This window comes from Desmodus rotundus, chromosome 6 (assembly GCF_022682495.2).
Source record: "Desmodus rotundus isolate HL8 chromosome 6, HLdesRot8A.1, whole genome shotgun sequence".
Lineage (NCBI taxonomy): Eukaryota > Metazoa > Chordata > Mammalia > Chiroptera > Phyllostomidae > Desmodus > Desmodus rotundus.
Genome location: NC_071392.1, coordinates 121,013,216 through 121,027,309, shown reverse-complemented (window position 1 = coordinate 121,027,309; position 14,094 = coordinate 121,013,216). Strand labels below are relative to the sequence as shown.

General features: G+C 42.1%; 1 protein-coding gene across 1 annotated transcript in view; it reads left to right on the top strand.

Moving 5' to 3' along the window:
* The window catches only part of HAO1 (hydroxyacid oxidase 1), a 48,485-nt gene that overhangs the window by 10,044 nt on the left and 24,347 nt on the right, over positions 1 to 14,094 (top strand). The window contains exon 3 of the mRNA XM_024559712.3: positions 12,016 to 12,271. Within this exon, the coding sequence (XP_024415480.2) occupies positions 12,016 to 12,271 (256 nt within the window). The remainder of the gene's footprint in view (positions 1 to 12,015; positions 12,272 to 14,094) is intronic.

Below are 14,094 nucleotides of genomic sequence, written 5' to 3'. Positions count from 1 at the left end.
AGGGCAACTCCCCCAATTCTGCAAAGAGGCAGGAGGGGCAGAAGGGTGCTGAAGGCACAGTACCCAAGGCACATTGCATGACAAAGGCAGGTAACACAGCAGCCCTGTGCCTTCTGGAAGGGAGGGGCTGGGGAAGGAGGCTACCGCCAGGGGCAAACTGTAAACAAAGAAAATATGACTGTGAGAACTTGCACTGTGAGTCAAGTCACTAGTGACATAGCAGGGCAGGGGGGAGTAGGGGAGGCGGGGGAGGCTCACACAGCACCTGCATGAGCTGTGGGGCGCTGGACGCCCCACTCTGGACTAACAGATGCATGTGCACCTCAGCGTGGCTTGGAAACTTTCACCCTGACTATAAATGGCAGCTCAAAGAGGGCCAAAGACACTGGGGAGCTGACAAAAGCGGCGGACACTGACGCACCAGAGGAAAAGCTGGACACTCCCACTGTCTTCCTGGGCATGTGGGATTTCAGGAGGGCCTTTTAATAGCAAAGGGCAGAAAGGCTCTCTCTTGTGAGCTCTTGCTCTCTCGCTTGCTTGTGCTTCTGGTACAGGTGCTTGGTACGGAGAAGTCTCTCTCTTTGGAGCTTGGTGCAAGCTCTCTTTCTGGGCTTTTGGCATTTGGACGTTCTGGGCCTCTGGCCCTGCTCCCTGCATGGATGGGAAGGCTTGTGGGACCAAAAGATGCCAGGCCCACTGGGGGGCTTAGACCTCGCAGAGGAAGGGAGCCCACTCCTAGAGACAGGGTCCTACACTGGGACATGTGCCTCCCTGGACTCCAGCCTCTGGGATGCCATGATCCAGGGCAGCACGGCACACGGCTTCTGGACTGCTACATGGAGCCTGAGAGCAGCACACTCCAGATCCTGAAGGAGAGAGCTGCTGCGGGAGGATGGCGACTCTGAAACCCACTAGTGCACATGCCAGAGAGGATGGAGGTCTGTTTGTGTGACTGGTTTAAGGATGATAGGAAATGGGGAACTGCTGGGCATGGTTTTGGCTCCTAGCCTTTCAGGGAGCAGGAGAAGTTCTGGGTCTTATTGGAGAGAAAGGCTCAGAGCAGGAGTGCTCTCAGCACCCCCAAGGTTGGAACCCTGTTAATAAAAACCTGTTTCCCTAAACACAGTCATTGGGTCATATATAAGGGTGCCAAGTGGCCGAAGCCCAGTGTGCATGGTTATAAGAACATTCAAAGTAGGGAGCTGACCTTTCTTAATTTTTTGAAATCCCATCTCTATCTTCTGCACCCTGTTTTACACCCTGGAGACCACAGGTCATGGAGAGAGCTCTTGTGTGCCTCTGATTTTCCTTTCTCGTAGCTGCATTTATGGAACAGAGGAGAGCAAGTAGATAGGCATTATCTCTGGACCTTCCTGAAAACACAAATAGGTATTTAATAAATGCTACATACATTTTAAAAGAGATACTTCAAAGTCTTGTGGAAAATAATGATAGCAATAAGTGCGTGCCAGGCAATTTGAATTTATTAACTCATCTATCCCTGAGCACCATCTGAACATGTGTGAGCCCAAAGCTGAGAGGATGTTTCTCCAGCTCCTGAGGATGTGAAAACCGAGGCTTGCAGAGGTGAAATGCTTTGCTCAAGGTGATTGCTCACATATGCAACGCTGCCAGTAATATGCTGGTCAGTTACTGCTACTGCCCAGCGTTGTTAACTGCAGCAAGAACCCTGAGACAAGCTCCAAGCCATAGTCTTGGAATATTAACTGCATATGTTCTGTTTTTATAGTTTTATCCCTTTAGTTTTGAAAGGATGGTACAAAACCAAAGTATCTGAAACTCATTAGGAAGTATGAGCCTTGTATAAAATTCAGAAACATAAATAAAGGGGCTCGAATTTTAAACAAACAAAAACTTAACAAGAATTTTCCTTCTATCTTAACTGTTAAGATGGAAGCCAGCTGGAAATCACTGAGTGGGCTGCAGTTTGGCATGAGTTGTATTATGATTAAGAGATTAATTGCAGTAAGTTATCTAGTCAACAGTTTGATAATTGACAATCATTATATTTAAGCAGTCATATGAATTCCTGTACTTACAATGGCACACTCATTTGAAACTAATAAGTTGGTTTTTGATTTTTACATAAATGTCAGGCATGATTATAAAATCATTTCTACAACTATTTAACATATTGAAGGAAATAGCATTAATAAACATAAATACTAGTAGCGTACAAGAGAGGTGGTGTATTTAGGTTAAGTTTCCATCTTGCAAGATAAGTAGAGCATCTCTGACTTCTTAAGGAACCGATTAATAAATGCTTACTATTCCCTGAGGCTTTTGGGGCATTATCATGGAATTATCTCTGGTTTTGTGCACAGTGGCTGTAATAAATTTTATTTCACCCTCTCAGGAGTTCCATTAGCTCTTTTGCTCCACTTCAATACGGAAAGGCAAAAAGAGAAAAAAGGGATTAAACAAACACACATTGGTCTCATTGCTTCTAACTTGCCATACAGACGAGTGCCACAGGAGGGAGCGCTGGGACCTCAAATACGGAGAAATCCAGCCCACCTGCCCTGTTCCAGAAATGCTCAGCGTATTAGCAAATTCTTATTAAACTGTCAAAAGAAAAAAAAAAAGATTTTTAAAAGAAATTCCTGCCCCTGGATGCAATTAGAGGCTACCGCACAGGATTTGATGGGCCATAAAACCATTAAATCTAAACACTTTCTTTTTGAGCCTAAAAGGCCAGAACATTCCAAAGTGAAGTTTTGGGACTCAGCTCTGACTTGACCACCTATTAAGGTGCAGGTGGAACAGATTGCGGAGGAACACAAAGAGCCATACAGACCCCAGTGAACGGAATTAGGGTGTAGGTGAGAGCTTTAGCTGTTGAATTTTCTGGATTTTCCGAGATTAAGTGATCAACCCTAACATTGAGTGAAAGACCATTCAGCAAGAAAAATTGTCATTTCCTTTGCTCCAGACCCAAACGATGTATTTTTGAAAGCTTTATTGATTTATATATTTATGTGTTGTACTAGGTGACCTAGTAGATACACATTTCAGCATAACTACGAGGAAAATATCCCCATTATTCTCAATTTTCCCTAAATCCAGGAAAAACACCAGATTTGCTTTAAGTGAAACTTTTGCTCTTTCTGAAGTGAGTATCTTATGCACGAGAAGCTTGGACTTCACATTCCTATCATTAATCCTCACAATAGACCCGCAAGGCGATCATCATTTATCATTCCCCTCACTGGACATGGAGGAAAAGCACACCCTTGACTGAGGTCTAGAGCTGGTCAGTGGTTAATGCGGGGTTTGATCTGCTTCATTCTAGAGTCGGACCCAGTTATTTGTCTTTGTTCATTTTTTATCAATTTTTACTGAGAAACAAAAGTAAGGAGGGCTGATGGAGAAAACTTTGTCCAAATTACATCAGTGAAACATTTGGCAGGAAATACCTCTGCATCATTGTATTAAAAAACATCAATTCACACCTTTTCTCATCTTCATTTTTAAATTACTTCAGCTGATTTATGTTTTGGACCTTTTTTGCCAACAGTCAAAACTCAGTGGAATGCTCCTTCTGCACACACACATTGCATACACACACATACATGTACATGTACACACACATACATGTATATATTAAAAGATTATAGACTTCTTTATATATTATACATATATAAATCGTATAATTAATATCTAAATTTTTTCAAAAATTATAGAATCAGGGTTTAAATAGCTATTAAAAATTAGACGTTAGCTATATTAAAGACCAACGTTACAAGATATGACTTCGAAGATTTTCCACCCTAACTTGAGCTATTGTATTGGGAAGCTTTCTGGAGAGGATAAAATTGCTTCTTCTGGAATTATTAGTGTGCCTGATGACAAAGCCTGACTTTGAGAAGTCAGAGGCTCATCTGTGTGTCCCAACACGGAGGCTGTTCAGTTGAGGGAGGTGATGGACATCGTGGTATGCAGAGCTGATATTCCTCCCAACAGTTTTAAAATGGCATTTTATTATGGTGTGGTCTCCATCTGCCAGCTATGCCCAAACCTGACGAGTCAATACAATGACAGAGCAGTAACCTGGGAATCAGGGCAACACAGCTAATGTTTCATTCTGCTCCCGAGTTCTGCCCAGAGATAAAGAGGAAGCAGGGAAGGGGTGCCTAAGTTGTCATTGGGACTAACTTTTCCTCAAAAATATTTCCATACAGTGAAAAAGAGTTCTCACTGTATAGTGACAGAGTGATCGCTCATGATTTTACTGCCCAAACTCAGACAACGGACCATGATGAAGGCACAGGAAAGATGAAATCTAGTTTCCTGGCCTTTCTTGGCAGCATTTAAATTGACTGAGTTGCCTAAATAGTAAATTAAGATTTGCTTGACCACTTCTAAGTGTTGCAAGCATAATTGTAGTGGAAGTTTTGTTCTTCTCTTAGATTACTAACTTCAGAACATTCTTTTTCTAAGTAATCTCGATGGTAATTTTAGACATTCCTGGAACAATGTTAACGGTGTCTTTAACAAACCTGTGTAACGGTAGTTCCTGTGCAAAGAAAGGTCGATACCCTCAGTGGATGTGAGGGTTCACGTCGATGCAAACACGTGAGTGTGTCAGACCCTGAGTTGGGAACCACACAACCGCTTGGTACTTGTCATTGCATATTTCCTCCATTACACAATGACTTCCTGTGCAGATGACAAAGTGCGTTTTCTTAACAAAATTTCAGCACAGCTGTTTGGATGACTAAATTTTGCAGGAGCTTTTTAATCAAATGTGCTTTAAAAAAACTTGAGGCCCTTTGATGGTATTACCCTCTTTCCTCCAAACACATAATTTGGGAACTTAACTCACCTTTCCCATAAAGGAGAGCTATTTTCAAAGGAATCATTTGGACCCAAAGTAGCACATTGCTTCATTGTTCTGCCCCAATCTGGGCATGTGGTTGTCCCACATGAAACAATGCTCCACATCACAGACATTTACTCCCGTCGATACCTCAGGTTTTATATTTTCCTCTGTTTGTTGTTGTCATAGTGGCTGTGGATGAACACCATCCTCAGATGTGTCACAGCCCCCTTCCTCATCAATCATAGCACGGCAAACTTGAGTTTTACTTGATGACTCAGCATCTTCTTTATATGTGTAAGCCTGACACCGAACATTTGGAAGCAATTTTACAATTGGTAAATTGTGCCTTCTCAGCTTTGAGTAACCTCTCTCTCTCCTTCCTTGTCTTCTGCCATTTTACTTTTATTTTGTCATTTATTTTTGCTTCTAACCTAAAAGCTAGGAACCTGGGCTAATCCTAGATAAGCAAGCTTATAAAATACGTCTGATGATGGTTAAGTATGCTGAAGGGCTGTTACTATAGTGCAATTTAATACCTTGACTTTAAAACTAGTAAGAGACGAATGCATAAGAAATTGTGGCACGTATATCTGTGCCTCCCTCCACAGGGACAGCAGTGGAGAGAAAAGACGCATTCATCAGCGGGATATGACTGGCATTTGGAAAGCCACACACCAGCCACTGCCTCTGCTACCACCACCCACACGTTTCTCCTTCCTTTTTCTATAAGGTCCTATCTTTTCCTGGACCGTCAGATACCTCCCATTAACTTGGATGAGGGCTTGTGAATGAAAATATCTACTTTGTTCTCAAATATCCTCCACGAACAAAAGCATGAGTATCATTGGAGAGCTTGTTAGAAATATAGACTCTCAAGTCCCATGCCAGACCTACTGTGTCTGAATCTGAATTTTATCAACACCCCCATGTGATTCCTATGCACATCAAAGCTTGAGAAGCACTGGAAAGAGCCTGAAATGAAAGTTCCTGGTGCTTCCTGACTAAAGGTGTAACTCAAGCCCTCAAAGATGAAACAGTGTTAAATGTAGAATGAATGGCATTCCCATTTAAAGACTCTCTAAGATCTTCTGAGAGCCAGCTGATTTCAGGACAGCTGCCTAAAATGCAGCAGGAAGTAAGAAGTAGACTCTAGATAAATGAGACAGATGTGTACAAAGTGGTTTTCAAAGAACTGGGACAGGTAAGCTTAGTGTCCAGCCCCCTAAAACTTAAGTCCATAAGAGATTTCCTGTCTTCTCTCCTCCACATCCAGATTACCTGGATCAGAAATAATCATGTTCATTAAGGCCTGAGATAAAGCAAAACCCTACCAAAATCTAGAAGCACATTGTATTTCTTAGCCATAGAGAAGATTCGACCGGTTCACGCTGTTTTGCAAAGCTCTAGTCCATTTCAATCACTGTACACTGGAGTTTAGGGTTTACATCAAGCCCAGAGGTGGCTGCATTTGTATCTAGTATGAGTTGATATAAAACTCTGTAGTGGATTTCAAGTTTCATAGCATAGGAAATTGAGTTAACTCTCTGTTGAATGATAGTCTGGGCACGCTGAACTGCTCTCAGTCTTCTGCCAGCTCATTGTAGACCCTTGTAGCATTTCCCACCCTAGGGCATGTGATGTAACTCTAATAAGAAACTTTATTGTGAGTGGGTCTGAGGGTGACTTTTGTTCTGTGAAACAGAATGGGCCAGCATTTTCCACTAGCAGACAGCCTGCTTCATGGTGGTGGGGCGATAAGGGTCATGGGTGATAGTTAACAGTGACATTGATCACATTTACTTCCATATAATTATACTTAACACTTGTATTGCAAATGGCAGGATGTGTGTTATGTGCTACTGAGTCATCTCCAACTCCTGGAGACCCTATGAGTGACTGAGTGATGTCCACAACTTCCTGTCCTCAACAGCCCTGCTCAGCTCCTGCAGACTCGCACCAATGGCTTGCTCGTCTTCTGCTCTTCCCCAGTAACCGTTTGAGTGCTTTGTGACCTGGGGTTCTCATTTTTTAGTGCTTCATTTTGGAGTCTGCCCATAGGGTTTGCAAAGTAAGACAAAAGGCAAAAAGGAGAGAAAGAAAAGAAAACCACCCTTCTGCTGCACTTGCCTTTGGGTCTGTGGTGTCACTGTCACCAAACACCTACAAAGTCCAAGTGCCCCAGCAGGGAAACGAAAGAGTAGAGAAACAAGAGAATATAGTGAAAATTAATTTTTTTTCTTCCAGCTATTATTGTTTGACAGCTGGACTAAGCAAATACTGACAGCCCTTTAGACCTACTAGCTGTTCCCACCATGGTGGGGCGAAAGTATGTTTCTGCTGCACCTCTCAGATTATTTGCTGTTGTTTGCTCCTGGCTTTTCAGAGTGAAGTGCACCCTGGGACTGTAGGAATTATGTCCTTTGATGTTCTCATCCTATAGAGGACCTAGCAGGGAGTTCCTTGGCTTGGAGAAAACTCCTCTGTCCTTTAATCGCTTTCTTCCTTAGGGTCATGCGCATTTTACACCTTATGTGCAAGAGAAAAGAGGAATGGGTGTCTTCAGCATCAAAAGCATTGCAGAGGAAAGCTGAGCATGGAGATTATGAATAATGATGTTAAGAAACTCAGGTCTTGGAAAAATTTAAAAAGCTACGTAGAACTTTTTTTCCCAAATGATGTTAGGTATTCTCTCACTTAACCCTTTAACAATTGCCTGACCTTAGAGTTTACACAGAAAATGTTCACAAACATTGCCTCAGTGGACTATCCAGCAGTCCTCTGAGAGGACGGGGCAGCCCCTGCACTTACAGCTATTTTGCAGATGAACTGTGTTGTGGGCGGTAAGGCTGGGACTGTAGCCCAGGCCTTCCAACCCCGAATGCACTATGCCCTGTTGTTTTCCTGAGATACAGATATTATTTCCTAGGTTATACATATGGCATTGCCTTTGATGCCTCAGTGCCTGAGAACTTTCTCATCTCTTTTTTAGTGTGTGTGTGAAGGCATTTTAAAATATCAGTGGTATAATGTATTAATGCTACCTCTAAATAAAAAAGAGAAATGTCAAATATAAATAGTCTGAACGTATCATCTAGAGCAGCGATTTTCAACCAATGTGCCACAAGTATTTTTAAAACATGTAATACCTGACTATTTAGTTAGAGGCACTGATCTCTCTCCCTTTAGATGGTTAAATAAAAAAATGACAACAACTAACACAACAATGGCCATCTGGTGTGAATAAATCAAAATTATACCTATTTTTTTGTCAGATTGGCAAAAAATATATTTTTTGGTATGCTGCAAAATTTTAGTAATTAGTTTATGTGTGCCAGGAGATGAAAAAGGTTGAAAACTGCTGACCTAGAGCATTAAAAGTGTAAGTGTCCATCCTGGAATATATATGTTAGGGATGATAAAAGGGGGCGAGTGGAAGTAAGGGAGTAGCGTCCTGTCGTGGGATCAGTGTTTACTTGATGGCATAGCCTCCTGGGTATGTTAGCCAAGATTTTTAGACTTGGACTCGCCCTACAGACCTTCATCACGAGCAGGCCTGGCCTAGATAGCATTATCACCTCAGAGGTCATTTCCATTTTGCCAGGAGTTGCAAAAATGCAGCTTGCACCACAGTCTTCTGTTACTGACCCAGAAGTTGGAAACAGGTCTCTTCTATGCAAGCTGACCCCTGTCCTTTGTAAAATAAAATCTGGAAGTTGTTGCTCTTCAGAGCAGCAGGTCAGAACTTCATTGTGGAAAATGAATTAGGGAGAGAGAACAGATTTTGAAAACAGATTTCATAAACATTGTGCTTTCAAGCTCTAGACTAGCATAACTCCGATCAGAGCTTCTTAACAAAGTCTGACTGTGCTAGGTCGTTTGAGAGTCTCAGATGCTGTTTCTAGAGCTCTCACATGGCTCTGGATGCCCCCAGCTCTGCCAGGCATTAACCTGCAAATTGCTGGATTGGGGGAGGGAGCTGGGGATCCCTTGCCAAGAGATTGGAGTGATGGCACATTGAAGGGACTCAGAAGGGGATTTATTTACTTTAGAGCCATGGTTCCTTACCAATTAGAATGGAAGTATTTCAGTATTTTAACAAGCAGCATTGTTATTCTGGTATGTACCCACTTAATCCCAGATCTGTTCCTAGTGGAACCAGACGAATTTATGATGGCCTCTCTGAATGGTTCTTGCAAAACCCCAGGCTCCATTATTTCATTCTAACATAAAGCTGTGTTGAAAACAATGGATATAATTCATCAATATGTTCCTTGATCACAGCAAATAATCACGAGCAAATGGGGATCACAGTGATGAGTATTGTATGTTCCAAAGAGCATGGATGCTTCTAAGTTTTGCTCCTGTTCTCTTCTGGGAATTATATCTCATCCTCAGCTCATAATATGTCAGCACAGACTCTGATATTCCCCCTGCTTCTAGGGAGAGAGTCTCATTAAATTCATCAAATCACCAAATATTCACTGAATGTCTACAACTGGTAACTTAGAATTTTGGGGGGCCCCAATTCAAACTTTCAGCTCTCATGATTTAATCATTGGGAAGAAAACACTTAGTACCAATAACATCAGGAGCCATTAGTGCTGGAGCCAAGAGACTCAGGAAATAGATGCCTGGACTGGCCTTGGCTTTCCCTGGACATATATCACAAGGGATTTGGGGCAAAGTGTTTGCGAGCACTGACATGCAAATGTCACGGTTCAGGTGATGTCAATATTTTTGATGCACTGGTTTATAGGATTCTAATGATCTGTATGGAATGTCTGTATATACTTCTTGTAAATTAAAGATCTTTTTGAAGGTTTTTGATTCTTGTGGGCAGAGCTGCTGATGCCTTTGTGTAAACTACACAGAGGGGCCTTGTCATTGGGTGCTCGTTTTAGCTAGACCATTCTATGTAGCCCATCCGCTCTTCCAGCGTGTGACAGGACTTAGCCATTGGTTTCCATTTCCATGCCTTCCCAGAGCTGGCAGAGTGGTAGTGTCCCTCGGGCGTGTGGCAAACCTGCTTTCTCTGTTGGTATGACCCTGAGGGACTGGGGGAATGCATTTCCCTATGCTTGATACCAGGCGAGTCTTTTGGGCATCCGGGAGTTCTAGAAAGATCATTGCTCCAGAGGAGTGGTCAGATGTGCTGGGTCCTCCCACTCTGTGGCCCATCTCTTTGGGACTTTTGTTACATCACATCCTCTGCAGGACATAACTTCTCTGTGGGAAATTGATGGTTAGACGATTCTGACCCAAACTGTCAGTGCCCCCGGTGTTCCTTCCAAACAACAGTGGACGCCCTGAGCTATTTTTCATATTTACAGATCTTTTCACCAGGACCACTGGTGAAAATCACACAGTGCTCCTGATGTGTGTTTGTATTAATACTTAATAAAATGTGGTTTTTTGGGCAACATTTCACAAGCCAAGAGTCCCTATGAGAGAAGTTATCAAAGGAACACTTGGAGGGAACACATTAGTGATCCATAGAAGATATAATCTGTAGCTCAGACCTTCTTTATCCAGCCTATGCCCTGAAGAACAGGGATAAGACAACGAAAACACCTTCAAAGGCATAGGAGAATTAAAATTTATCAAAAACAAAATCCATTTTATTGTCATTTGAACTTAGAGTTTTACTATCAAACGTTGATGCTAATGGAAGATGTCACACTGTGGTCCAGGACTAGCAGCAACAGCATCACCTGGAGCTGGTTCTTGGGCCCCGTCTCAGATCTGCTGAGTCAGAAACGCTGGGGGGGTGGGTTTTGCTATCTGCGTTTTCATAAACACTTCAGGAGATTTGTCTCTTCCCTGAAGTTTGAGAAACGTGGAGGCTGTTTAACCTCCTAAAGTAGCTTTTTAAGCAGCATGTCACTTCATTCTCCTCCACACCCTATGTGTCCCTGGGCCGACTGCTTTACTCTCACTTGACCTGTGCTGGGCACACAGTTAAGTTGAATGACCCAGGGTCGTGTAGTCTCCATGTTTATTATTTACGTCTTTGCATGAAAACGTGATATCCATTTCTCCCTCCACTAAAGCTGACCCCCAGCTGTACTACCTATTTTTGGAGGAAAGATTACTACCCACGTTCTTTCAAGTTTTCTAAGACGAGTGGTTAGAGGATTCTATCTAATTTTCATTATTTGCTCATTTTTTAATATCTTGCTCGAAAGGATGTGGGAAAACTGCTGTTTACTTGAGATGTCTAGCATGTATATTTTATAAAGTTTTAAAAGGCAACATAAATGGTAGAATATACCTTTAACAAAATTTTCAAAGATAAAATTTAAAAAGTTTAAAAGTTAAAACTAAATAATATTATCTATCTATCTATCTAAGGCAAGGGTATCAAACTCATTTTCACCAGGGGCCACATTAGCCTCGCAGTTGCCTTCAAAAGGCTGAATGTAATTTCAACTCCTTAACAGTTAAGGAGTAGTTACATTTATACAGTCCTAAAATTATTTCAGCCCTTTGAAGGCAACCGCGAGGCTGATGTGGTCCCCAACTGAAAGTGAGTTTGACACCCCTGATCTAAGGAATTGGCTCACATAGTGTGGAGCCTGGCAAATACAAAATCTTGCTGGTAGATGCTGCAGTTTGAGTCTACGAAAGGCTGCTCACAGAATTCCTTCTTCCTCTGGGAAGGTCAGTCTTTTCTTTAAGGCCTTTGACTGATTGGATGAGGCCCATCCACATATAGAGTAATCTGCCTTCCTCAAAGTCTACTGATTTAAATGTTAATCTCATTTAAAAAATAACTTCAAAGCAACATCCAGACATGGTTGAGCCAATACCTGGCTACCATGGGCTAGCTAAGTTGACACAAAATTAACCATCACAAAATAAGTTACCTTTTTAATGGAATGTATATTTTGTTTTATATATAAACTATATTTTGTTCAGTCCCCTAAGGTTGGATGTTCAGATGGTTCCCAACTTCTTCACCTTATATATGCCACACCTTTGGCTAATTGACTCATTTTTGTCTTCAAGATCAATTTAGAGAGTGTGGAAGGGAATGCTATTTTTAACTTTTTAAAGATATGACTCCTTATTGCCAAATTGCCCTTGTGTGTGTCTTTAGCCTTGAGCTACAGCAGAAATCTTTGGAATGGGAAAATGCCAGGCTTGTCTTGATCTTCCCCCTTCTTCCTCAGCCTGCAGGTCCCTGGGAACTGGCATGATGCTGAGTTCTTGGGCCACCTCCTCAATCGAAGAAGTGGCTGAGGCTGGTCGTGAGGCGCTTCGCTGGCTGCAGCTGTACATCTACAAGGACCGTGACGTCACCAAGCAGCTAGTGCGGCGGGCCGAACGGATGGGCTACAAGGCCATATTTGTGACAGTAGACACCCCCTACCTTGGCAGCCGCTTGGATGATGTGCGTAACAGGTTCAAGCTGCCACCCCAACTCAGGTAACCGCGGGTCTCTGATCTGCTGGCCCTTGGAGATGGCTTTCTAATTCTCTTTGCTCTTGTCATGAGCCAGCTCCAAAGGTTTTCTCCACTTTCCGAGGGTGTGGCCTGGGGCATTAGTTTTTCACGGAACCTTGGCCCCAAAGTATGACTGAAAGGGATCTTATCTCGGAATGACAAAGTCTGGATTCTAGAGATAGTTTCACTGCCAAATACCCACATAATTTCCAGCCAATCACACCCCTTTTGTGGGTGTCATGTACTTGAGTTGAATAAAAGAGAGACAGAAATTGCGCTTATACTTATAAAAGTCAAATAAATTTATGTACCACAGTGAATTAAAGGCTTTGGAAAGTATGAATTGCCATATGGATAGAAGATATTTAACACGGCCCAGGCAATAGTTTTGTATTTCATTGTATGTGGGACAACTATGGATAGGAAGTTGAAGAAAGATTAGAGTGGAGACAAAAGAAGTGGCTTGCTTGATCCCTCATCAACTACTTCTTCGAGCAATATCCCTCTTTAATTGTAGATGAACATTAAGTCATTTATTCACTGGTTCATTCATTCATCCATCCATCCATTCTGTCACTTGGTCATCTTAGCATAAACAATGTGCCTATCAATCTGTAACTGAACAATGATGGTTTTATTAGGTCATTCAGCTTGTCCATTGGCAAGGGATTGTCCTTTTTCCTGTAATAATTGAGGATGAGAACCATCTTTAGTTATACTGGGAATTCAGTGGAGTTTCCTGAGAAAGACCCCAACCTCCCTAAGCTGCAGATCTCTCTTCCCTTTTGCTTTTTCCTTCCCCCGTTTCCCACCAAAGTCTTCCCTCAGCTTTTTCACACCAATCTGTGACTGATAGCCTGCAAGGCTAAATGCATTTGAATGGGAATCAAAATCTTGGTTGTAATGGAGGACATTGTGATGATGAGATTTCAAAGCCTGTATGAGAGTATGGGGAACAATGAGGGATGACTTCTTTGGGTCCTAGACCTCATTTTACCTGGGCTGTTGTTACTCTGCCCACATTGAAATTTAACCCTTCTAAAAAATCCAAAATCTGGAAGAGTCAAAACCAAATCCGCATTCCACATAAGGACAAGAAGTTGTTGGAAGCTAGCAGTTCCACAGGTGTTATAAAATAGGATGCATCTCAACTAGCACATAAGTCTGTATACAGTTCCCTGTGTCACGTAACTATTGTACAGCTCTGCTGAGTATGCACCTATTTGAACATGAACTATTGTGCATAAAATCTTGCTGCGGAGCCGTATGTAAACTAGCTGTGTGATGTTATCTACCTCCAGGCAGGCTTAGGATATCGTTTCTGCATGTGGTAGCTTCAGTGGCCAATGTCAGAAAGAGAAAGTGCTCTCCTGCTCAGACCTGTGTTCTGCATCCCAGACACAGAGTTATCCAAACACCTTGTGTTTCTAAGAAAACAAAAGCAAAAGGTCCCTGACCTATTCCTACATTTTCCCCCAAATTCATCAGAAATTAGATGGCTTCAAACTTCCCTAATATGAGATCTGCATTCACATTATTTCTCTATTTTGATTACCTTACTTTTTAGATTTTCTAAAACAATTAGTTTCTTGCTCTAGGTTTCTAACAGGAAACATTATTTTCCTTTGGAGTCTGCTATTTTCTCCCTTCCTGTTGATACTACTACTAACAACAATAACAATAACAGTAGGATTGTTTTTGCAGCTTAAGAAACACTTTCTTGCTCTGGATAACAAAATGTCTTCACAGTGGTATCTACTTAGATGGGGGAGATGACACAGTTGTTACTTCTGGCTGGCATGTCT